This window comes from Corvus brachyrhynchos, unplaced genomic scaffold (assembly GCF_000691975.1).
Source record: "Corvus brachyrhynchos isolate BGI_N302 unplaced genomic scaffold, ASM69197v1 scaffold25, whole genome shotgun sequence".
NCBI lineage: Eukaryota > Metazoa > Chordata > Aves > Passeriformes > Corvidae > Corvus > Corvus brachyrhynchos.
Genome location: NW_008238313.1, coordinates 219,132 through 240,536, shown reverse-complemented (window position 1 = coordinate 240,536; position 21,405 = coordinate 219,132). Strand labels below are relative to the sequence as shown.

General features: G+C 44.4%; 1 protein-coding gene across 3 annotated transcripts; it reads left to right on the top strand.

Moving 5' to 3' along the window:
• Nucleotides 1-1,428: 1,428 nt before the first annotated feature.
• On the top strand, nt 1,429-19,932 carry ZNF512 (zinc finger protein 512). 3 transcript variants are annotated; one of them, XM_008633225.2, is made up of 13 exons: nt 1,429-2,337; nt 3,622-3,830; nt 5,597-5,686; nt 9,241-9,324; nt 10,469-10,593; nt 10,963-11,049; nt 12,636-12,734; nt 13,117-13,284; nt 13,893-14,087; nt 14,796-14,897; nt 16,457-16,519; nt 17,069-17,167; nt 17,615-19,932. In XM_008633225.2, the coding sequence occupies exons 2-13, from the start codon at nt 3,785-3,787 to the stop codon at nt 17,936-17,938; spliced, it is 1,482 nt and encodes a 493-aa protein (XP_008631447.1). In that variant the 5' UTR covers nt 1,429-2,337; nt 3,622-3,784; the 3' UTR covers nt 17,939-19,932. The 3 variants fall into 3 exon arrangements, with proteins under 3 accessions (XP_008631447.1, XP_017589189.1, XP_017589188.1); XM_017733700.1 differs by lacking the exon at nt 5,597-5,686; XM_017733699.1 differs by lacking the exons at nt 1,429-2,337; nt 3,622-3,830; nt 5,597-5,686 and adding an exon at nt 5,724-6,517.
• Nucleotides 19,933-21,405: the final 1,473 nt, after the last annotated feature.

Here is a 21,405-nt window from a genome sequence, read left to right as displayed (position 1 = left end):
CCGCCCGAAGGCCAGGCCGTCCCCCGAGAACTCGGGCCGGGCCCGGTTTTGTTCGGCCCGGAAGCGGGCAGGAACCCCCAGCAGGGCGCTGTTGGCGCTGGCGGTGCGCTTTGTCCGAAAGGCCTTCGTTTACAGGAGGACGTAGTTCGTGGAGTGTGCGGGTAGGGTCGGGAACGTGGGGCTGGAACAGGGAGTTCCCCAAAGGATACTTAGCCCTCCCGCGCTTCGCGGGGACAGTCGGGGCCCGCAGGATGCCCGGTGTCCCTACTGGCACTTTCATCACCTCCAGTTGCCATATCAGCCTTCTCACCTCGGGGAGTTTCTCTGCTGTGCTTGCGCATCGTCTTGCCCGGCTGGATGCTGTAGAGCAGCCCGTCTCCAGCAGCAGCAGTGTTCCAGCTCACCGGAATGGCCCACAGTCTATAGGCAGACAGAATTCACCACTCTCCATCTTTTCAGGCTCTGGGCCCCTGTTCCACTTTTTCTCCCCTGTGCAAGGAAGGTGACTTTTTTGTTTTCCTTATGTTTTTTTATTCCTGCATACATTAGGTCTCTGTTCTTTAGAAAAGAAGTAAACTGTATAAATGAAAAAGCATGCAGAACTTAAACACCGGTTTCTATAGGTGTTTCCTTCATAATTGCTGGTATTAACTTCTCAGAAAGGAAAGCCTGACAGATCATTTGCACTCTCCTTTTTTATTGCACATCCTTAACTGCCACCGAAGCTCTTCATACTAATCCTCGCTCTTATGCAAATTTTTTTAGTTATAAAACCCCCATGAATCTTGAAACACATGCCATGTTTGTCAGTCATTTCTGTTCTAGAGGTAGATTAAGCCAACGAACTGCAGCAGACTCTGCCTGCCTTTTTATTAATTTTTATCATTGAAACCTCATAGCCCTGATTTTTTTCTGGCTGCTGCTCAGTGAGGTTTCTCCACATTTCTCATGTGGGGATTTCCCAGATAATGCTGTTGACACTACTGTTTGGGAGTAAATAATACAAACACAAACATCCAATTGACTTTACTTTCAAAGGAGACAAGATTTGATTGTGAAGTCATTGATCAAGCAGTTGTGAATTTCTCTCCTGCTGCTTCCCTGACAATTCCATGAGAAAACTCTGGGGCTGGAGGCCTGACGCTCCATAGGCACAGTTTAATCATTCATGTCTTGCTATCAGTGCCTGCTACTGAACTACTTAACTGGTGGTTGGGGTGTCTCTCACCGTTGATAGCGTGCATCACATTTGTCTATAAAGAAGACAGGTAATTTAGCCATCATTTCCTTTTTTTTCTGTTTTCTTTTTTGTGTGTGTGGTTTTTTGTTTGTTTTGTTTAGTTGGTTATTTTGGTTTTTTGCTTTTGGGGGCTTTGGTTGGTTGTTGTTGGGTTTTTTGGCTTTTTTTTTTTTTTGTTCTTCCAGTTTCTTAGCCGGTTCCTGTACATGGCAAAATACTACCTTTGTTCCCTGGGTTACAGTTTTGGTATTATATATACTTCCACAGGGCAATGATTTTTATTTTCTAGTTGGCATAACTACTATTTTTTGTCCTGAGTTTTCTAATGAAGAATGGCATTGAGTCGTGATTAGTATTTGGAAGAGGGTGGTGGTAAGTGATTGTCCACGCGATAGGAGCAGTGTACAGCAAATGAGTTGTTCATACCGACTTGGAAATGTACATTTAGATAGATGTGTTAAATTACATGTCTTAATAGGAGCGTAGCAAGTGATAAGTGACAAAAAAATCTGTTAAATAAGAAAAAGGATTCTGTGATGTGGATAAAGTGAACATCTGGGCAGCTGACGGAGTATGACAAAGTGAGATAAAAAATGAAAAGAGGGCATGGAGGAGACTAGCGACAACATTCTTGGCAGGATAAATGCAAGAGTTACTTCATTAAGGAAAAATAAGTACTATGTAAAAACTAGCAAATTAGTATATAAAATATTTGTCGTCATGTGGTAAAGTATAGGCAGAAAACATGTATGGGTGAATGTACTGGAGACAAAGAACACTCCATCACATCCCGTTGCAAGGGGAAAGATTGGCTTTCCTATGGGGAATGTGGAGGGACTCATCCCTGTTCTGATCCAGTTCCAATTCAGCTGGAGTTGGAAAGGTTAAGCACTCCCAGTTGCAGAAAACAGTGGTTTGTTTTTCAGAGGATGATGTGTGTACATCCTCGAGGTGCAGGTGATTGTGCTTGGCTGCATAGTGAAACATGCTAAAAGAAAACAAATGATGCTGCTAATGTGAATTGTTCTTCCTTGTTAGGATGCCAGGACTGGACATCCCAGACAGCAGAAGCTCAAGAAGTCCTTGGGAAATAAGAAGTATGTGAATGGTTTTTTGTCCAGTTTGACTGAGGGCAAGAAAAAAGCTGAGAGAATCCTAGTGGAAAACCGTATCTGGTCTTTATATAATATTCTGAATTTTAAGAGCTTCAACAATTTTAATTAGTGTGTTGAGAGTCTCAGCTGACTTCACTTACTGGTTTGTAGGAAAAGTCGTTTTCTGATACTTCAGTGTGTATTAGCTTCCATTTATTTTTTTTAAGGATTTTAACATTGTGAAGATAAACATTTTAAGTCCAAATGGTGCTCCGAAATCTATGCATTTTGGGTGTGATTGCAACTTAAAGACAATAATTTGAGAATTCCTCTCCCCTTGCTTCTGCAGTACCTTCTGAAACCTAGTATGTAATGACCTGAGCTGGTGTCATCAGTGTCTCCCCCTTATTAATTCATGGATTGATGTGTTAAAAGGCGAGCTCCACAACTCAGAGTATTAATAGAATGGCCATCATAGTCATCACTCAAGTGATCTAGTTACTTCAGTTGGTGATTGTAGTAGCAATGGGTTACATTGCAAAATGTTTCTGTTCCCTTTCTTTCATCTTTACATAAATGCTATTTGCCCAGAGAATAGATATTCTGTGTTTCTTTGACATCTCATTCAGTTTTCTGTCATGTACAGGAATGTAGACGTCCAGGCATTTCAAGGCCTGAGAGAAATACTTTGGAACGGTGAAGCAAAGTTCCCTCTGATCTCTAGGAAAAAAATTCAGTGCTGCTTATTAGTCTAAAGTAGTCCTAAGGTAGCGTGATTTGTGGGATATGCTGGAAGGTTGTCTTCACTGCTGAAAGCCTTGCTAGTTAAAATTCTTACTGGCATTAAATCTTTAATTGCATAGTGCCAGCCCTGACTCTGGGAATAGAGACTGAAGGAGATCTTGCCCTTCATGGGATGACAAATGTCTCTTTTGTAATGATGGGCTGCAGAAATATTCTTATATTCCAAGGATAAATGTATATTTTTTTAATTGAGATTCACTTGGCCCACTTCTAAAGTTGGAAGTTTGAGGTAGGAGGAATATTTTTTTCCGTTCCTCTTGAGAGCTTACTAGTGTCATTATCAAAAAGATGTACTGAAAAACAGCACTGAGGATGTTTTATCTTGCTGGCACTTTACAGTTCCCAAAACTCAGGAGATTCATTGAACTGTGAGATTAATTTTTAGAATACTTGGGAAGATGAAAAGGATGTTGTCTGTCAAGTTTATTGTGATTGTGTGTTTATGCATCCATATACACAGGAACTCAACTTGATGTTTTCCAGGTCTAAGCAACTTGAGGAGGTGGAAACTGCTGTTCTAGGAGTGAACAGTAACTATGATGACACAGTCAGCAACATTTCCTCTGCCTCACCAAAGGGCCCAGTGAACGGGAGTGCAGAGCCCAGAAGCAAGCGGACCATTCGCAGGCCTGCTTACTGGTTGGAAATGAGAGGAATGAAAAGCAGTGTTAACAAATCTTCAGAAAAAAAAGGTATTTATCACTGTTTGTTCAAGGCAAAACTGTTTTTTTTTTCTCTCTGGTTCTTTTGTGAGAGATTAGTGTGCTTTTGAAAGACATGCTGCATTTCAACCACAAATTACAAGCTTGCTAGTGCTTCCCATGTATTAGAAGAAATGAACTTGCGCCACTGCACAAATACAGATACAGTTCTCTGACATGATGCAGTTCCTTTTGAGTGACTTGTCTATTAAAATAATCATTCTGTGGCTGAACTCGGTTCTGTCTGTAGAAGAGAGATGATGTACAAGAGTTACACCAGTCATATCAGAAATACGCTTCAAGAGCTTTAAAAACATAACCATCAACACTAAAGATGGCAAAGGGGACCATTCAGCAGTATTTGGGATTAGACAGCTTTTGTGGTTGGTAGATTAATATTTTTTTAAGGATGTCTTTAATTCTTTTATTTTCTCACATTTGTCAGTTATTATTTTCTGATTTGGAATGGTTTGGGTCTTAGGTTGTTGTAGGAACATTCAGATTTGGCCTAGGAGCTGTTTTCCAAACTTCTTGTGTAGAAAACGGAGAGTCAAAGCTTCAGAGAGTCAAAACTTCAACCTTCTTTAATGCCCTTTCTTCTTACCTCTTAAGTCAGAATCTGTATTCCATTCTGTTGTGGGGAGAGGCAAATTCGGTAGCTTGATAGAAGTGAGACTGCTGTAGCTCCACACTCCCAGGTCCAGTCAGTAGCAAGACTAAGTATTTATTCACGTAGGAACAAACACAGACACACGACGTACGTAAACAGAAGCCACACAGATCAGCATTCACACAAACAGCACCAACAGCCTCCATCATTAAATACTCAATCTGCTCAGTACCTGATCTTTGGATCCCAGTCTCCTCAGCTGCTGGTCCATGGATGTACTGGCCCCTGAGGCTCACAGAGCCGTGCCAGTAGCAGGTGAAGACCTCCTTACAGACAGGCTCATACTCACAGACCCTGCTTGGTGTCAGACATGACAAGATTTGTATACTGACCAGTCACCTATTTACAAGCAGGTGTTCTTTGCTATCCTCCTACACCTCTTTTCCCACACTTGATCAACCCCAAACTGGGTAATTCTTTCCCTTTCCCTCTCTTTGATAGTACTCCTAAACATTCCAGTCTTGTGTAATCCTGAATTGTTCTCCACTCAGATACCGTGTGCTACATAACCCTAGGCATTAACACCATGCTCTCCCTTCTCACTGTTCCCCCCTTCCCCCTTCCAAAGGGTGCTTCAGAGAGGGGTTCCCACTGACTCATCCTTGTGGGGCTCCTGGGACAGACCCAGGATGAAGCTGTCTGTTTCTTCAAGTCCATAATTGGTGTTCCCTGCCTGCCATTGTGCTTCTGTGCTCATCTGTATTCATGGAGATAAGACTTTGCTAGGCTTGGAAATATTCAGGGCAGGCATGATATTATTTGGCTTTCTCTATGCTCTTTTTTGTGTGAGTGTGGGTGAGGTTTTTATGACATAATCTAGCACCTCCTGTCTCTCTTCCTGAGGATTATTTTTCCAGGCCATGCTGTGGCACTCTTTCTTCCCTAGCTGCTGTATCAGAGGATTGCGGGTGGTGGGGTGCCTAAATGTTGCTGAGTTAGAAGGCTGTGTCCAGTTCAGGTGCCTCACAAGAACTCCTTTTTTTTATACTAAGTATTGAATATGAGGATAAGATGAGGCAGCAGTAGACTCAGAGCTGTTATCCAGACTGAATACCAAGACTGAAGCATATCTGTTCTTACTTATCAGGAGAAGTACTTTTGAAAGGCAAGAGGAAATCTGAGGAAAGGGAAGGCAAAGATGTTAAAGAGTCTCCCAAGAAGAAGCAGAAGATTTCGGGTAATACAAATAACTTGTAATTCCTAATTACAAGCCTCCAGATACTTCAGACTTCTCTGCCGAAATGGCATCTTCCGGAGTCTTCAAACTCTATTTCTGATTCTAAATGTTTTGTTCCAGGAGACTGTTGACTAGTGTCTGCCTAATCGGTGGGAGGTGATCTAATTTCCGTCTGTCTTAGAAGCCCAGCAAAGGGAGGGAGGAAGGGAATTATGGGAAGTATAGGCTAGTCTGCATCATTTTAATGTCCCGAAAGATTATAGACTAAATAATCAGACACATTACTTGTAAATAAGTAATGTTTGAGATTGAGTAGCTGATAACAGCAATATGGGTTTGTTAAGAAGAAATCAAACCCAAACACTTTTCTTTTGCCACAAAGACCAAAGGGAGAAATGCTTGACATCATAGATCTTTCATTTCTTCAAAAGGTTTGTCAATCAGTGGTTAGGTGCAAAAGAAGGTGTACAAGTGGTGAAAGTAGGAGCAGGTGACACAGAAGTGTACATTTGCTGTCCAGTCTTGCAAGGATGAGGTTAGGAAAGCCAAGGCCAGCCTGGAGTTGAATCTGGCAAGGGATGTGAGCAGCAACAAGAAAGGAGTCTACAAGTACATGAACAGCAAAGGGAAGACCAGGGAAGGTGTGAGTGCACTGCTCATCAGAGGAGGGGAGCTGGCGACAAATGACACGGAAAAGGCTGAGGTACTCAGTGTTTTCTGTGCCTCGATCTTTATCAGTTAAAAGAATCCTTCAGGAATCCCAGGAGCCGGAGACCAGACAGAGGGAAAGTCTGGAACAAGGAAGTCCTACACTGAGTGAAGGAGGAAAAGGTTAGAGCACTTAAACAAACTGGATTTACCAGATCATTTGCCAGTAGTCCTGGTTAAGTGGGAAGGTCTGAGAGGACTGGAGGTTGACCTGTGTGACACCCATCTGCAGGAAGGGTGAGAAGGAGGATCCAGGGAAATACAGACCTGTTGCTCTGGCCTTAGTGCCAGGGAAGGTCATGAAGCAGATTATCTTGGGTACCATCACATGGCATCTACAGGACAATGTGGTGATCAGGCCCAGGCAGAATGAGTTTAGGAATGGCAGGTACTGCTTGACTAAGCTGGTGTTCTTTTATGACAAGGCGATGCACTTAACAGATGAGAGAAAGGCTGTGGATGTTATTTACCTGGATTTTAGTAAAGCCTTCTGACACCATTTCCCACATCATTCTTCTGGAGAAACTGGATGCTCATGGCTTGGACAGGCGCACTCTTTGCTGGGTAGAAAATTGGCTGGATGGCTGGGCCTACAGAGTCATGGGGAATGGAGTGACATCTGTCTGGGGGTGGTCACTAGTCATCTTCCCCAGGGCCCATTATTGGGCCAGTCTGGTTTAGTATCTTTATTGATGATCTAGATGAGGGGATTGAGTGCACCTTCAGTAAGTTTGCAGGTGACATCAAGTGGGGTGGGATGTGGATCTGCTAGAGAGCAGGAAGGCTCTGCAGAGGGATTGGGACAAGCTGGAATGATGGGCCAAGGCCAACAGTGTGAGGGTCAACATGGCCAAGTGCCAGGTCCTGCCCGTGGGTCACCATAACCCCAGTGCTCCAGGCTGGGGCAGAGGTACTGGAAAAAGCCCTGGGGGTGTTGGTCAACAGTGGCTCAACACAGGCCCAGCTGTGCCCAGGTGAGCAAGAGGCCAGCCAGTGGCACCTGGGCTGTCCCAGCACTGGGGTGGCAGCAGGGCCAGGGCAGTGCCTGTCCCCTGTGCTGGCACTGCTGGGGCACCTCCACTGCTGGGGGCAGCTCTGGGCCCCTCCTGACAGGAGAGACCCTGAGGGGTTGGAGCATGTCCAGGGAAGGGAACGGAGCTGGGAAGGGGCTGGAGCAGCAGGAGCAGCTGAGGGAGCTGGTGGGGCTCAGCCTGGAGAAGAGAAGGCTCAGGGGAGACCTTCTCACTCTTTACAACTTCCTGACAGGATGGTGGAGCCAGGTGGGAGTCGGGCTCTGCTTCCACGGAACAAGTGACAGGACAAGGGGAAATGGCTTCAAGTTGTACCAGGTTTAGATGCGATACTGGGAGCAATTTTTTGCCCCAAAAGGACTGTCCAGCCCTGGCACAGCTGCCCAGAGCAGTGGGGGAGTCCCCATCTCTGGAGGGATTTGAAAGGCTTGTGGATGTGGCACTTGGGGACATGGGTTAGCGGTGGCCTTGGCAGTGTTGGGGGAACGGTTGCACTTGATAGTCTTAGAGGACTTTTCCAACCTAAACAATTTATGATTCCGAGTCCCGTGGGGCCTGACAGGTTGCACTGAGTGCTGAGAGCTGGCTGATGTCATTGTGAGGCCACTCTTGATTATCTTTGAAAGGTCATGGTGACTGGCAGAGGTTCCTGGAGGCTGGAAGAGAGAAAATATCACTCATATCTTCAAGGACAGAAAGAAGGAAGATCTGGGGAACTGCAGGCCAGTCAACCTCACCTCGGTCCCTGGGAAGCTGATGGAGAGAATCATCCCGGAAAGCATTTCTAAACGCGTGAAGGGATTTGGAGTAGTCAGTGTGGATTCATGCAGGGCAAATCATGCTTAAATCAACCTGATAGCCTTCTACAATGAGGTCACTAGCTTGGTGAAATAGGAGTATACAATGATGGTTCACGGTTGGTCCCTACATTAAATTCTAACTATTGTTCTTGTCACCGAGGACTTGGAAGTATGTAGACAGCACAAAGCTGAAAGTGACAGCAAGTGTACTGGAGAAAAGGCTAAAAGTGAAAGTGGTCTTGACAATAGAGAAACAATTTAAAAATAGAACAGAGAGCAGTGTAAAATTAAAGGTGATATCATTTGGGAAGAAATACTGTCACTGCTGAAAAACAAAGAACAACCTCCCAGGAGTCAGTGCTTCAGAAGAGGATTCAAGATCTATATCAGATCAAAAGCTGGGTAGGGACCTGCAGCGTCTTGTTTTTAAGAAGGCAGATGTTAGACTGAAAGCTTTGAGCAGGAATACAGACTTTGTGAAGTAATTAGACGTGTGAAGTAATTCTTTTACTCTAATGCAGGGTCACCCATGGAATGCTGTTTCCAGGAGTAGGCACTGCAGTTCAGGAAATGTGTGGGCCAGCTGAAGAGGACAGGGAGATGAGAGCAAACAGCATAACCCATACTGAAACAATAAGAGTTTTTTAGTCTAAAGAAGACGGGAATGAGTAGAGAAATGAGACTCTCCATTTTGGTTGTCATCAGGTGGACTCAGCCAAACTCTGCACAGAGGATGTTTCAGTGTGAAGAGTTACCATTGCCTGAGCTTTGTGTATGAACAACCATAGAGCTTACAAATATTTGGGTGGGACTAATGCCTGCCACTATAAATTAATTTTGGAAGGGAGTAGGAAACATAATCTTGACGTTGCTTTAAAAAAAAAGCATTGAACATTTCTGGATAACTTTGAGACAGCAGACTAAATAGCAGCCTTCTAGCAAAAGAATCTGCTTTTTATTGTAACAAAGCTAGCAGAACTGAATCTTCTGGCTTGTCTTGTTTGTGTTATAACAGGGAAAAAACAGCAAGCTGGAACAAAACAGAACTCTAGAACGAAAGGCCACTGTGCTCAGAAAGAGCCAGAAACCTATGGCACAGGTAAGAAGAGGCAGTTGCTAAGAATTGTTTATGAAACAGATAAAAGATAAATGGGATTCTAGGATTTGAATCTGAGCAACAGCCGTGTTTCTGGTGTTTCCATTCAGTAGTTCACTTTACTGTTGACAAGGAAGAGCTGGCTGCTGTCCTGGCACTGTGTCAGTACTGCAGAGCAGGACTGAAAGGACTGCACACTCCCTGAGTGTAGTTCCACATGCTCTTGCCATTGCCTAATGTAATAGTGAAGGGGGAATCACTTTTTGAGCTGAACAAAAGCCTGTTAAAATAGTTGCATTATTAAACTCATAAAAATATGTATAGTTTTTACTCAGCAGAATATGTTTGCAGGAAAAACTTTGTAGCTGTTGCTGTTCCTTTTCTGGGAACCAGAGACCCAAGCAGTCTGTCCTAGAAAAATAAAATTAGCCTTGATTCAGTGAGTGGAATGCCTTGGTATTTGTAGATCACAGCACTCATTAAACACCGCAGTTTTCTGCCAAGTGCTGTTTGATTCACAAACTTTTCCCCCAGCCTCCTGGAGAGGGACAGTCTGGGCCTGTTATTATTGGGAAAAGAGGAAAGCCTTTGGATCTTGTTAGAATTGGTAAGAATTCAGGTAGATGGCTGCTAAACCACTTTCTTCCCAGAACCCATTTCAGTAATTTATAATCCTTGTGGATTATGCCAAACTTTTGCCTGGGATTTCACAAAGAGGCCAGAAACTGGAAACCATGCCACACAGGCTGCTTTTCCCTGGCTGTTGAGTAACTTGACCTGGTGGTCTGTGGCTGCTTTTACTGTGAAAACACTTTTGCCCAAAGAAAAGTTTACTCAGCATGCTAAAGTAATTGTTTGACAGAAATTAGCAAAGGAAAAATGTCCACTGGTCAAGTAGAAGAACGCTCCTTACAAGGGAATGGTAGATTAAAGAGTGTTTGTAAAATGGTCTTTGAAAAGGAGTGATGTGTGCCTTGTGACATTACATTCCTAAAGCTGTAAATGAGCTACACCTATTGAAGTGTAGCTGGACACAAGTTTGGTAGCATGTGACCTGTTTCTTTCTAGGGTTCATTGTGCACATCAAAGGAGGAAAAAAAAAAGATCTTGCGTTAGCACTTGTATTCTAAATATTGTGTTTTGACAGGTAGTATGGAAGAGCAATGGTCTTTAGAGATTCAGGACAAAGGCCGAGTTACCTGTCCAACATGCCGGGCTGTGGTGAGAAAGACTGTAGAAGGACTGAAGAAACATATGGTAAATTGCAGGAAGGTAAGAACACAAGAGATGGGCAATGGTTTCTTTACTCCTCTTCAGCTTACTAATAGAAATGCCTGCCTGTTTTGTGTTGTATTTAAAACCAGTTTCATCTCATCATCATGTCCCTAAGCAAGAGTCCTTTATACATCTGTAAGAATAGTGCTTGGTGCTTCGTGCCTAGCCTTTTGCTGGAGGTTTGGGGTAGTGAACAATAGTTATTTCATTGTTCCGCTAAACTTTACTCTCCATAAAATCTGTTCTTAGAAGACAGTTACCAGGCCCAAATAAATTGTTCTGCTCTCCTGCTCCTTTCCCCCAAAAGGTTTTCCACTGCTTTGGTTAATTTACAATTACATGCGCCATGTCCCTGTTTATTCCTAGGAAATGTTCACATGTCATCACTGCGGGAAGCAGCTGAAGTCTTTAGCAGGGATGAAATACCATGTCATGGCAGACCATAACAATCAGGTAACACAACTGCTGTGCATTTAAAACTCCTACAGGCAGAACAGGCTTTGGTCCTTCCCTGGTACACACAGAAAAAGAACATGGAGTGGTTTTTTTCAAGTGGTGTAGCTGTTCAAATCTAGTCTAACTATTCTTTTTCCAGTGAGACTTGACATCTGAAAAAATAGTAGAATGTTACCAGACATGGTAGGCATGCAAGATCATAGAAAGAAGGGATGAATTTCTGTTTAGGCTGGTAATAAGTCACACATAAAAGGCATTCCCAATCAGAAGGAAAAAGATTAGGCTGCAGTTTTCAGTCCTTTGCTAGAAAGCAGGAGGTTTTTCTACATCCAGAGCAGACTAGATTTGAGGTAAAAAAGCAGAAGCAGCAATTAGTTCTTGTCTCTCTGTACTGTAAAAATACTAATGCTACAATCTGCTTTTCCTCTTTGCTCTTACTTTAAAGAAGGCAATGTCTCCTGTTGTAGTAGTGAAGAATTAGAAAAGGTCATTTGGAAGTTTGGTTAAAGTTCAGATAATTCACTCTGAATTTTTTTGCATATTTCCCAGTACTGCAGTTTCTGAACCTACAGCTGTATTAGTAAATGATGCAGGTCAGGGATCAGGTTCTGGCCCTGAGGATTAGGTCTGTTGCTCAGTTCTAACTTTTTACTCAGTCTAGGCGTAATATTAGGTAATGTAGGAAATAATATACAATAACCATCAGAGAGAGAATTAGGAAATTGAGCCGTAGTTTAGCACTGATGAGTAACTGTTACAAGCAGTCTGCTTCACTTTAGTCAGGCTAAGTGGAAATGGTAGGACCAGTAAATGTTTAAGATGCATCATTTTCTGTCAGTTTACTCCTTTTAAAGATAATTCCTTTTTGGTTTGACCCCAGCCAGCAGTCAAGCCCCATGCAGCCCCTTGCTCTCTCCCCCACCCACAGGATGGGGGAGAGAATCAAAGAGTAAAAGTGAGAAAACTCGTGGATTGAGATAAAGACAGTTCAATAGGTAAAGCAAAAACTACGCACACAAGCAAAGCAAAACAAGGAATTCATTCAACACTTTGGCAGGGAGGTCCAGGCCCCTTCAGGACCACAGGGCTCCATCAGGCATAATAGTGACTTGGGACAAGAAACGCCATCGGTTTGAATGTCTACCCCCTTCCTCCGTCTCCCCCCAGCTTTATATGCTGAGCGTGATACTGTATGGTCAGGAATATCCTTGGGGTCGGGTATCCCAGATATGTCCCCTCCCAACTTCTTGTGCACCCCCAGGCCACTTGCTGGCAAAGCAGTACGAGAAAAGCCCTTAGCGCTGTGCAAGGGCTGCTCAGCAATAGCAAAACCATCTCTACGCTATCAACTCAGCACAATTCCAAAACACAGTCCCATACCAATTTTCACCCCAGCCAAAACCAGCACAGATATAGAAAGTGATCATTATGGTAAATACCTGTCTGTAAAATCATAAGTTGCAGAGATTTAATTATTTTAGAAGCTTTCCTGCACCAGTGTGTTGAGTAGTGAATTCCCTGAGAGAAGAACTGTAAATGCTGAGCATCCTGTGTTTTTCATTCATCTTTCTGCTGTGCTTTAGCCAGTTGTGAAGGAGGGAGAAGAATTGGATGAGCAGCTTGAGCGAGACCGCCTTCGGAAGGTTTTGAAGCGTATGGGAAAACTAAAGTGTACAAGGGAGGTAAGCTGAATTGTGCAAAGTGTGGATTAAACAGCAGTGGATGCCTAAACATAAAACATGAGAGCACTGTTGAGTATGCTCTGGTGCTGGCCAAAGCAAGATTTGTTTCAAGATCCCAGCTGTGATTTTAAGGCAGAGTAGCATAGAATCATAGAATAGTTTGGGTTAAAAGAGACCTTTAATAGTCATTTTAGTGCCAATTCTTTGTTGCAGATTTTGTCTGTCTGAATAGACTAACATTAAAGTTTTATACCTGCCTGTCTCTGCTCTGTTAGGAAAAGTGATAGTGCTTTGGTCAGCAAACTGTGAATCCTGTACACACTGGTTGTGTAATCCCTTGAAGAACTGTTTTCTTCCATGTATTTTTCTTCTGTGTTGACAGGGCTGCACGGGCAGCTTCACCAGCATAATGGGATACCTATATCATGTTAAAAAATGTGGGAAGGCTGCTTCTGAGCTGGAGAAAATGGCTATGAAGTGCCATCACTGTGGAAAAGCATACAGATCAAAGGCAGGACTTGTCTACCACCTCCGATCTAAGCACGGGCCGGTGAGTGCACCCTGCAGTGATTGTCAGGGGACTGTGATGGGACTTCAGCCACTCAGACTTGAGACGTGTTTAGGCTTTTGTCTGCTACTTTGATGGGTAATTACAGCTCACAAATCTTTGCCTTTTCCTGCCCCTGGATTATTTTGTCCTTGATAGTTTCCTTCTAGCAGCAGCTGTTGCTTGTCTGTGACTAGGATGAAGTTTTTAATAGTAAATCAGCATGGCAACAGTAAATGACCTGATGAAAGACTGATGCTAACATAACTCGTGAGATGCTTTCCTCTGCTCTTAAAAGACTCACCACTGGAGCAGAACAGGCAGTGCTGTGCTTGTTGTCCATGAGGGTTTTACAGTGAATGATGGAATACCTTTCAAGACTAGCAACTGTGTGAAGCTCTCTGCTTAAGCCTTGCTGCTGTGACCCCTGTGAGCAGATCTGGGGGTCTGTCTGACTAGTAGGATACGCTTCTGTCCTGTGTCCGTGACAGTGTACCATAGCTGCTGCAGCATATTTATGAGGGATTTGGCAAAACATTTATTCCCAGTATTTAGTGTAACTGAAGTAGGAAGTAGTAAAGGTGGGTCACCTTTTTGGGCCTTGATTTCAGGTCACTTTCCTCCATGAGGAGAGAAGAACAGAGAACCTGAAAGAAATGAAACGGGAGCAAAACAACACAGGCAGAGTTCAGAGGAGATCTGCAAAGGTGGCGATCTACTATCTCCATGAGCTGGCTGGAGAAGAGCTGGCCAAAGAGTGGCCCAAAAGAAAAGTTCTGCAGGACTTGATTCCAGATGATCGGAAGGTACAAGGCCTTAAAAATGCTTTATAGGGTTCAAGTTTATACCTCCACATCTGATGAGTCTGATGTACAGGCTCCTACCCCATGTTTATGGCACATGGAAAGCAATATGTTGTGTGGGGGATTGGGTTCTGCTCTCTCTTGTCTTAGATTACAGTATTTCTGCAGCAGCAATTGCTGTGGTGTAAGTGTTTTGTTCAGGCAAGCTGTAATGACTGTAAAGTCCTATTGCTGGAATTCTCAGTGGGCACAAGGAACGTGAGCAGTTACGGGCATGATGTTGCTCACAGGTGATAGGCTCAAGATCACTCCTGCCATGCTGTAAGGCCCCAGCAATCCTTCCAGTCTCTCATACATGCTGTGGTATTTCACAGTGGTTTAGGCTTCAGAATTTCCAGGAGCATCTTTTAAGCTGTGAGGGAAACCCAAAGGAAAATGATGCTTTATGATTTCAGCGGGGTAAGTATATTTAGAGGAATTGTTGTAGTCAAGGCAGTGGGAAGTTTCAGATTCTGATACTGTGGGGGTCTTCTAGATTCAGTTATGTTTCTAGAGAGTCGGTGAGACAGGAAAACATTGATTGTTGGGAGTTTGCCTGTTAGAGTAGGAGAAGAGATAGCACTTCTCTCTCAGCCTGGAAGAGGAGGAGACTTACTTGGCATTCTGTGTAGCCAGCATTACTTCCAGCTCTCGATTCCGTCTTTGTCTCAGCTGAAATACACTCGTCCTGGACTGCCCACGTTTAGTCAAGATGTGCTGTGCAAATGGAAAACGGAGATAAAGATGTACCGAAGAGTCCACTGCCCAAATCAGGTAACCCTTAACTGTTACTGAAGCTGCAGAGGGGACAGATTTCAGGTCTGTTTGAGCCAACAGCTTCCCACAACCTTGAAACTGCAGCTGGTCTCTCTGTGGGAGACAAATCCTGCTCCATCTCAATATGGTTGTTCAATGTAATCAAGGCCCTGTTTAGTCTTGGGGATGTTTGGGGATGTTCCTTTTGTCCTTTGCATCAAAATGCCCTGGGGATGATCCTTTTGGGAACGTGTGTGAACACTGGAGAGCCAGTAACTTGGTGTCAGGCTGGTACAGTTTTCTCTTCCAGGTGGGCAGTTGGTCCATTTGGAGGTTTGAATAGTGGAAAAATGACAGGCCCCTGCCTTTCTATCTAACTCTAATCACAGAAGGAAGGAGTAGAGGTGGAAATACAAGAGTAAAGAGACTTTGTCTGGCACAGTGTTTAAGTTTTCTTCATTGCACTGGACCAGCTTTAAGCCCTGTTCAACCTGGCCTTGAGCATTTCCAGCTCCAGCCAGAGCTTCTCTGGACAACCTCTGCCAGGGCCTCACCACTCTGACAGGGAAGAATTCCTTCCCAGTATCCCATCGAGCCCTGCCTTCTGGCATTGGGAGGCCATTCCCCCTTGTCCTGTCATTCCAGGTCCTTGTCCAAAGTCCCTGTCCAGCTCTCTTGGACCCCTTTAGGCACTGGAAAGCTTAGCTTCTTACAATACCTTACAGTCAGATCCAGTGAGAACAAATGGCCCCATTTTGTGGCCTCCACATTGGTGGAGGTGATGGTGGACATCTCCATGTGATACATGCTGTTGGAGAGCCAAGGGTCAGTGGCAGCTGCCCTGTGGGTTTGGCATACAGGTGATGCCTTCCCCCTGCCCTACCCTACCCCACCCCCAGCGCTCTCTCCCCAGTATTCAGGCTAGCGTCATTTTCAAGTATCAAAATTGCAGCACCATGTTGTATGTGGAGCTGTCTCCAGAGAGCAGCTGTCCTGTGTCACCAGCCAGTAGCCCAGCAGCATGTCTTGCTCCTGCCTCCTGTTCCAGGACCTGGGCTGAGAGCTGAGCACAATGTGGTACCCCAAGACTGATGCCTGAAGCTCCCCATGGGACAGGCCTGTAAAGCTGCCCTTTAACTGAGACCGGGAATGTTGTATGCTGTACTTCTGCTCTGTGCCACTAGAGACATGAGCAGTGCAGGAGGGAGAAGTGCCTTGTACCTGCCCCTGTGTGCTCTGTTTGAAATTTTTCTCTGTTGCACTTCAAGCAGAAAGCAAACTACCATTTTAGTCAGGCTGTTGATAGAGCATGAGTGTAACTGTCGCAGGAGTCTCTTTATTATGTCCAAGTGTGCTCAGAAACTGGAAATATAAATACTAAGCTTAATGAAAACTTAACTCTTATACTGGTCTTTTTACCAGAACCTTTCTGGCTTTGTAGGATTAGTATCTGCCTCCCTCTACTTCTCTTTTGCGCTTTTGGGATTGCCCTCCTGACATAATAATGCTTTATTGTCCAGGAAGAAGTGATTTTTTGCTAGCATGTTGTTGACATGCTTTTTTTTTTACTGTTTCAGGGTTGTGAATCTGTGTATGGCAGTGTCTCAGGACTCAAATCTCACCTTGGCACATGTACCTTGGTTGGTAGCCTTCCTCTTAATAGCCCCACTGTCCCTGTCCCTCTGATAACCCTTTATTCAAGCTCTTGTCCTGCCATCTGCTAATCTAGATCCTCACAAGTTCATGGATTCATAGAATGGTTTGGGTTGGAAGGGGCCTTAAAGATCATCTCATTCCAACCCCCAATTTAGGTGCTCCGCTATGTGCTAAGGAGGTTGCCGTTGCAAACAATACTTGAGATCAGGAGGAAGCACCTTAATGGTATTCCTTTTAATGACACGACAGTTCTACCTGTAGATTCACAGCTACAAGAGCAGTTTTTCCAGGTGCACTGCCAGAGACCTTACGGCATCTCAGAGAGCAGTCCTGTGCTTCATGGGCACAACTGCTCACTCATGTCAGTGCTCCTGTAGCTAAAGCTTTGTCTAGTGTGGATGAGAGTTTCTAGTTTTTATTGCCGGGTTCTATCTGAGCAAGATTCAAATGAAATATATAGGTTTATTATCCTCCTGGTCCAGCAACTCTTGATGGATTTTTTTTGTTTGTTTGTTTGTTTGTTTTGATGCCAGGGAGACTTTGTGGCTGGTAAATACAAGTGTCTTCTGTGTGAGAAGGAGTTCATTTCAGAGAGTGGGGTCAAGTATCACATCAACTCTGTGCATGCTGAGGTAAGACAGAGTGGAACCTCAAACCCCAGGCTGTTGGAGGTAGGGAGTGTCTTAAGAAAATGCTGGATGTGTGCCCTGTTTTACTTTTTACTTGCTCACTGTTGGGAACAGGTTCCCTAAACTTAGCTGGTCTTATGTATTAGTCTGGGAAGCAAGTGTTGTGTCATGTCACATGCCTTGTCCCAAGCTGCTGCTGCTCTGTTCAGCTCTGCAGCATTTCCTGTGCCTTTAGCTAGGCAAATATCAAATCAAATCTGAATCCTCTGAGACAGACTGACACCTGAGGAGACACATGAAAGAGCAGAGCGTTGTTAGGCAGTTGCCTTTCCAGATTTCACATTTCAGGGGAACCTTGTCCCACAAGGCAGCTATATTTTAAGTTCTGATAGGCTTTATGTGGTATTTCCACCACCATCGGTACCAACCTGTTGCCTTCTAAACCTGCAGGACTGGTTTGATGTGAATACAACGACCACCAAAAGCTTTGAGAAGCTAATGAAAATTCGCCAAAGGGAAGAGCAAAGGAAGCAACGGAAGAAACGTCCTTTGACCAGGGGCAAAAAGAAAAGAGCTGGCACCCTGGCTGCCAAGAAGCTCCCCACTGTTGGAGTTGAAAAAATGAGGAGAAGTAAGAGAGGTTGTCCACAGCGAGTGGACAACGAGAGTGCGAGCAGTGAGGAAGGGGCACCCCAAGTTGCACAGAGAGCTGAAGTTCCAAAAACCAGCCGCAAGCGAGGCCGAAGTAAATCCCTAGAAGATGAGAAGGAGTAATTCTAAAGCTTTTCAGTTACAAGCCCCACTTCTGTCAGGCTCATTACCCACAGCACTAATATAAGCAACTGGATGTCTTTGGGACTGTGACTCAATTCTGCGGGTGACTTTGATACTGAAACTTCTGCATCTGGTCAGTCGTGAGGCATACAAACCAAAGCTGTGGTGCAGAGGCTGCTTCTCCTGGTGTGGTTCCTTTGGACAGTGACACTAACAGTGTACCCAGTGTATTTCCTGCCCTGGTTGCAGTCTCAGTTTGGTCATACTAGTTGCTTGTTTAGTGGTTTCCCATACAGCAAGTGTCTGTTTTGTCATCTTTCTCTGATGGGTGAGATCAGGGTTCTTTTTTACAGTTCTTCCCATAAGGGACTGACTAGCACAATGTTTAGGTGTCTTCAAGGGGGAAATCCTTTCTTGCACAGAATGCAAACTAAACATGAAAACAGTGCTGTGCAGAATGCAAAGGCTCTGGCTTGCCCTATCACTCTCCTGTCTGTTGTCAGCAAGGCTGCCACAAAAGCGATCTTCTCAGTGTTTGCTGTAGCCTGTTGCACAAGGCTCTATTTCGTACACTGGTGTTTAGGCTCAGCACCAGACAGTAACATGTCTACCTGGAAGGGATGGAATGTCATTATTACCCTTGTCAGGAGCCCACTGTTCCCCTGGCATCTGTCTCCTGTAATGCTGGACATTAAAGATACGTAGAAAGTCTTCCAGTGCAGCAAGGAATGAATGCTCTCAAGCCCTCTGGAGATTCACTGGCCTTACAGAGCCTGCAGTAACTAATGTACTGAGATGGCCTTTGTGTGCCCTCTGAAGCCCACTTGTTTCATACTCGCCTGGGAAGCATACTGCAAGACAGTGCATGCCTACATGAGCAGCCTGCTAGTGCTGGGACCAGGTTCCATGGAGCTGCCTTGCCAGCGTGTGGTTCTTTGTCATGCCAGTGCTCCCACAGCGTCCTTTTTCCCTGCTCGGTGGCAGATACCACCTTCATTGTCTTACATAACCTGTTTCTTTTCAGTATCACCTCTCTGTTCAAATGAGGTATATTAGCAGTGGCTTCCCTGTGTAGAAAAGGTTAAAAGAAGAAGGGTCATTATTTTAAGTCATGTGTTGGCATTGTCTCTGGATTGTAAGGAATGATATCTTCCTGTGCTCCATAAATCATAGAATGCTAAGGGATTGGAATGGACCTTAAAGATCATTTAGTCTCACCCCCCGCTGCCACAAGCAGGGACACATCCCACTAGACCACGTTGCTCAAGAACTTATCCAGCCTGGCTTTGAACACTGCCAGGGTTGGGGCATCCACAACCTCCCTGGGGCAAACTGTTCCAGTGTCTAAATGCAGTGGATGTCATAGAAGCTAGCAGGAAGCAGCAGCACAGGCAGTCCTATTTTTCAAAGAATGGATTCTCCAGAATCTCTGTTATCCAAAGACCCACTGTACCAGAAAATTGCAAAATTTGCACTGTCTGACAAAGTTGCTGGTGCTGAAATTCACAGGGAAGCCATTGCAGTTCCCCAGTCTGGGGAACAGGCAGGTGTTTGTACATGTGTGTTAGTACCAGCATGATCACATTGTTCTTGACGGGGGGGGAGTACTGTAGGGCCAAGCTGGTCTCAAGAACTGCCTTTGGAACCAGGTGCTACTGCATATGCAAGTGCTGTGCTGAAAGCAGATGTGTGGACTGTGCAGGGTTTGTAAAGTCTGCAGTGAGATGGGCAAGATCAAAAGACAGCAAAATAAAATGTCACCAATGCGAGAATGTGGTTTCTTGTCTCTATGGTGCGTGGCGTTCTTGGTACCGTCCCTCCTCGCACAACACGCCCCAGCCTGCCTGTGAGGTTGTTCTGCATGCTCTGGCAGTGTTCAGTTGCCTTCATGGTTTCTCCTCAGAACTCCACAGCGCTGTACTTTGAGCAAACGTTCACTACCTTCCCACTCAGTACAATAAACCCAGGAATTAAATAAGGTTTTTCTTAGTGGTTTTCAGTCTAGAGTCCTATTTTCTGTCATTATGAGTCCCTAACTAGACCTGCTCTCTAGATGTGGGTACTTTGTGACTACCTGGGTTTTGTAGTTACTTCAATAACATACTCCTCCACATAACATGGCATGTGGGGAAAAAAGCATTCTCCAACAGTCCAGCCCAGTCCATCAGCATTAAAGCAGATTGTTCGCTGGACTGGCTCAAGCTGGTATGAAGTGGTGGCATTGCTGCCACTCCGCTGCTTGTGAGGAGAGATCTGTCCCGGAGCACCTGCATCCTGCTGTAGCGGGGCTAAGACAGCTGTGCTCCACTGCTCTGAGGGCAAGGAATTTAGCAGAGGAGCAGAATCCCCTCCCTCACCTCCTGTCCACACTGCTGGATATGCAGCCCCGGATACTGGTGGTTTCTGGACTGCCAGTGCACATGGCCAGCTTGTGTCCAGTTTTGCTATCCCTAGGACCTTGTCCACTGGGCTGCTCTCCATCCATGGATTCCCCAGATTCTTCTGGATGACATCCCTCCTCTCCAGCAAATCAGTTGCACTGAGCAGCTTGGATGAAGACATTACACAGCGTGGGCAACAGACCCTTGAGGAATGCTGTCCACTGCCCCAGCAAACTGGTCCTTGCTGTTATCAATTCTACTTGAGCAAGTACATATTTAGAAAGAGATCCAGTTTTGAAGGAATCAGAAGTGATAAGAGACCAGCTAGTCACTCAATACTTGTTGCAGTGATTCATTGTACTAAAAAATGCCATGTCTTCTCATTGGAACTTGTTTTCATTTCAGCCTCTGTATCCCATACTCCTGAGTCCTGGTAACTGAAATAGCTTTCCTGCATATTTTTAGTCATAATTAACTCCATACATAATTTGCTGTATGAGCTAAAGAGGCTTGCTAGTCTCAGTCAAAGCAGGTTTTTCTCTCTTTTTTTTTTTTTTTTCTGTTGCGCATTGTTCTTCGCTGACATGTTACATATTGATGGGTGCATTTTTCACTTTTTAAGTCCAGAGAGATGAACCAGGAACCAGCTGCAGTGTTCTGTAACAGTCTGGTTTATATAAGATCCAAAGATAACCTTGCTCTGCTCTCACCTATCTCTTTTTGTCCTCAACTCCTTCACTACACTGTTGATAGTTACTTTTACCCTCTTAAGTACATTTTGCAGTTGTTTTGCAAATGCCTTTGAGGACCCATTTCTTTTGTTTTTAGAAACTCAACAGGGTTTAAGGCCAGACGGCATATGATGAACATATTCTGAAACACTGGAGTGTATTTCATGGAACTACTCCAGCAGAAACCTTAATAACTATGTTTTGTACAGTAACTTCTGAAGAAAGCTTGGTTACATAATCAATTTTTCATTGCTCTAATTTGTCATCAGCTTTTTTAATCTGCAGATTTTCTTTGCAATTGTTACATAATTTCATTAACATTCTTGATAAAGATGTCAAATAGCTGCAGACTCTG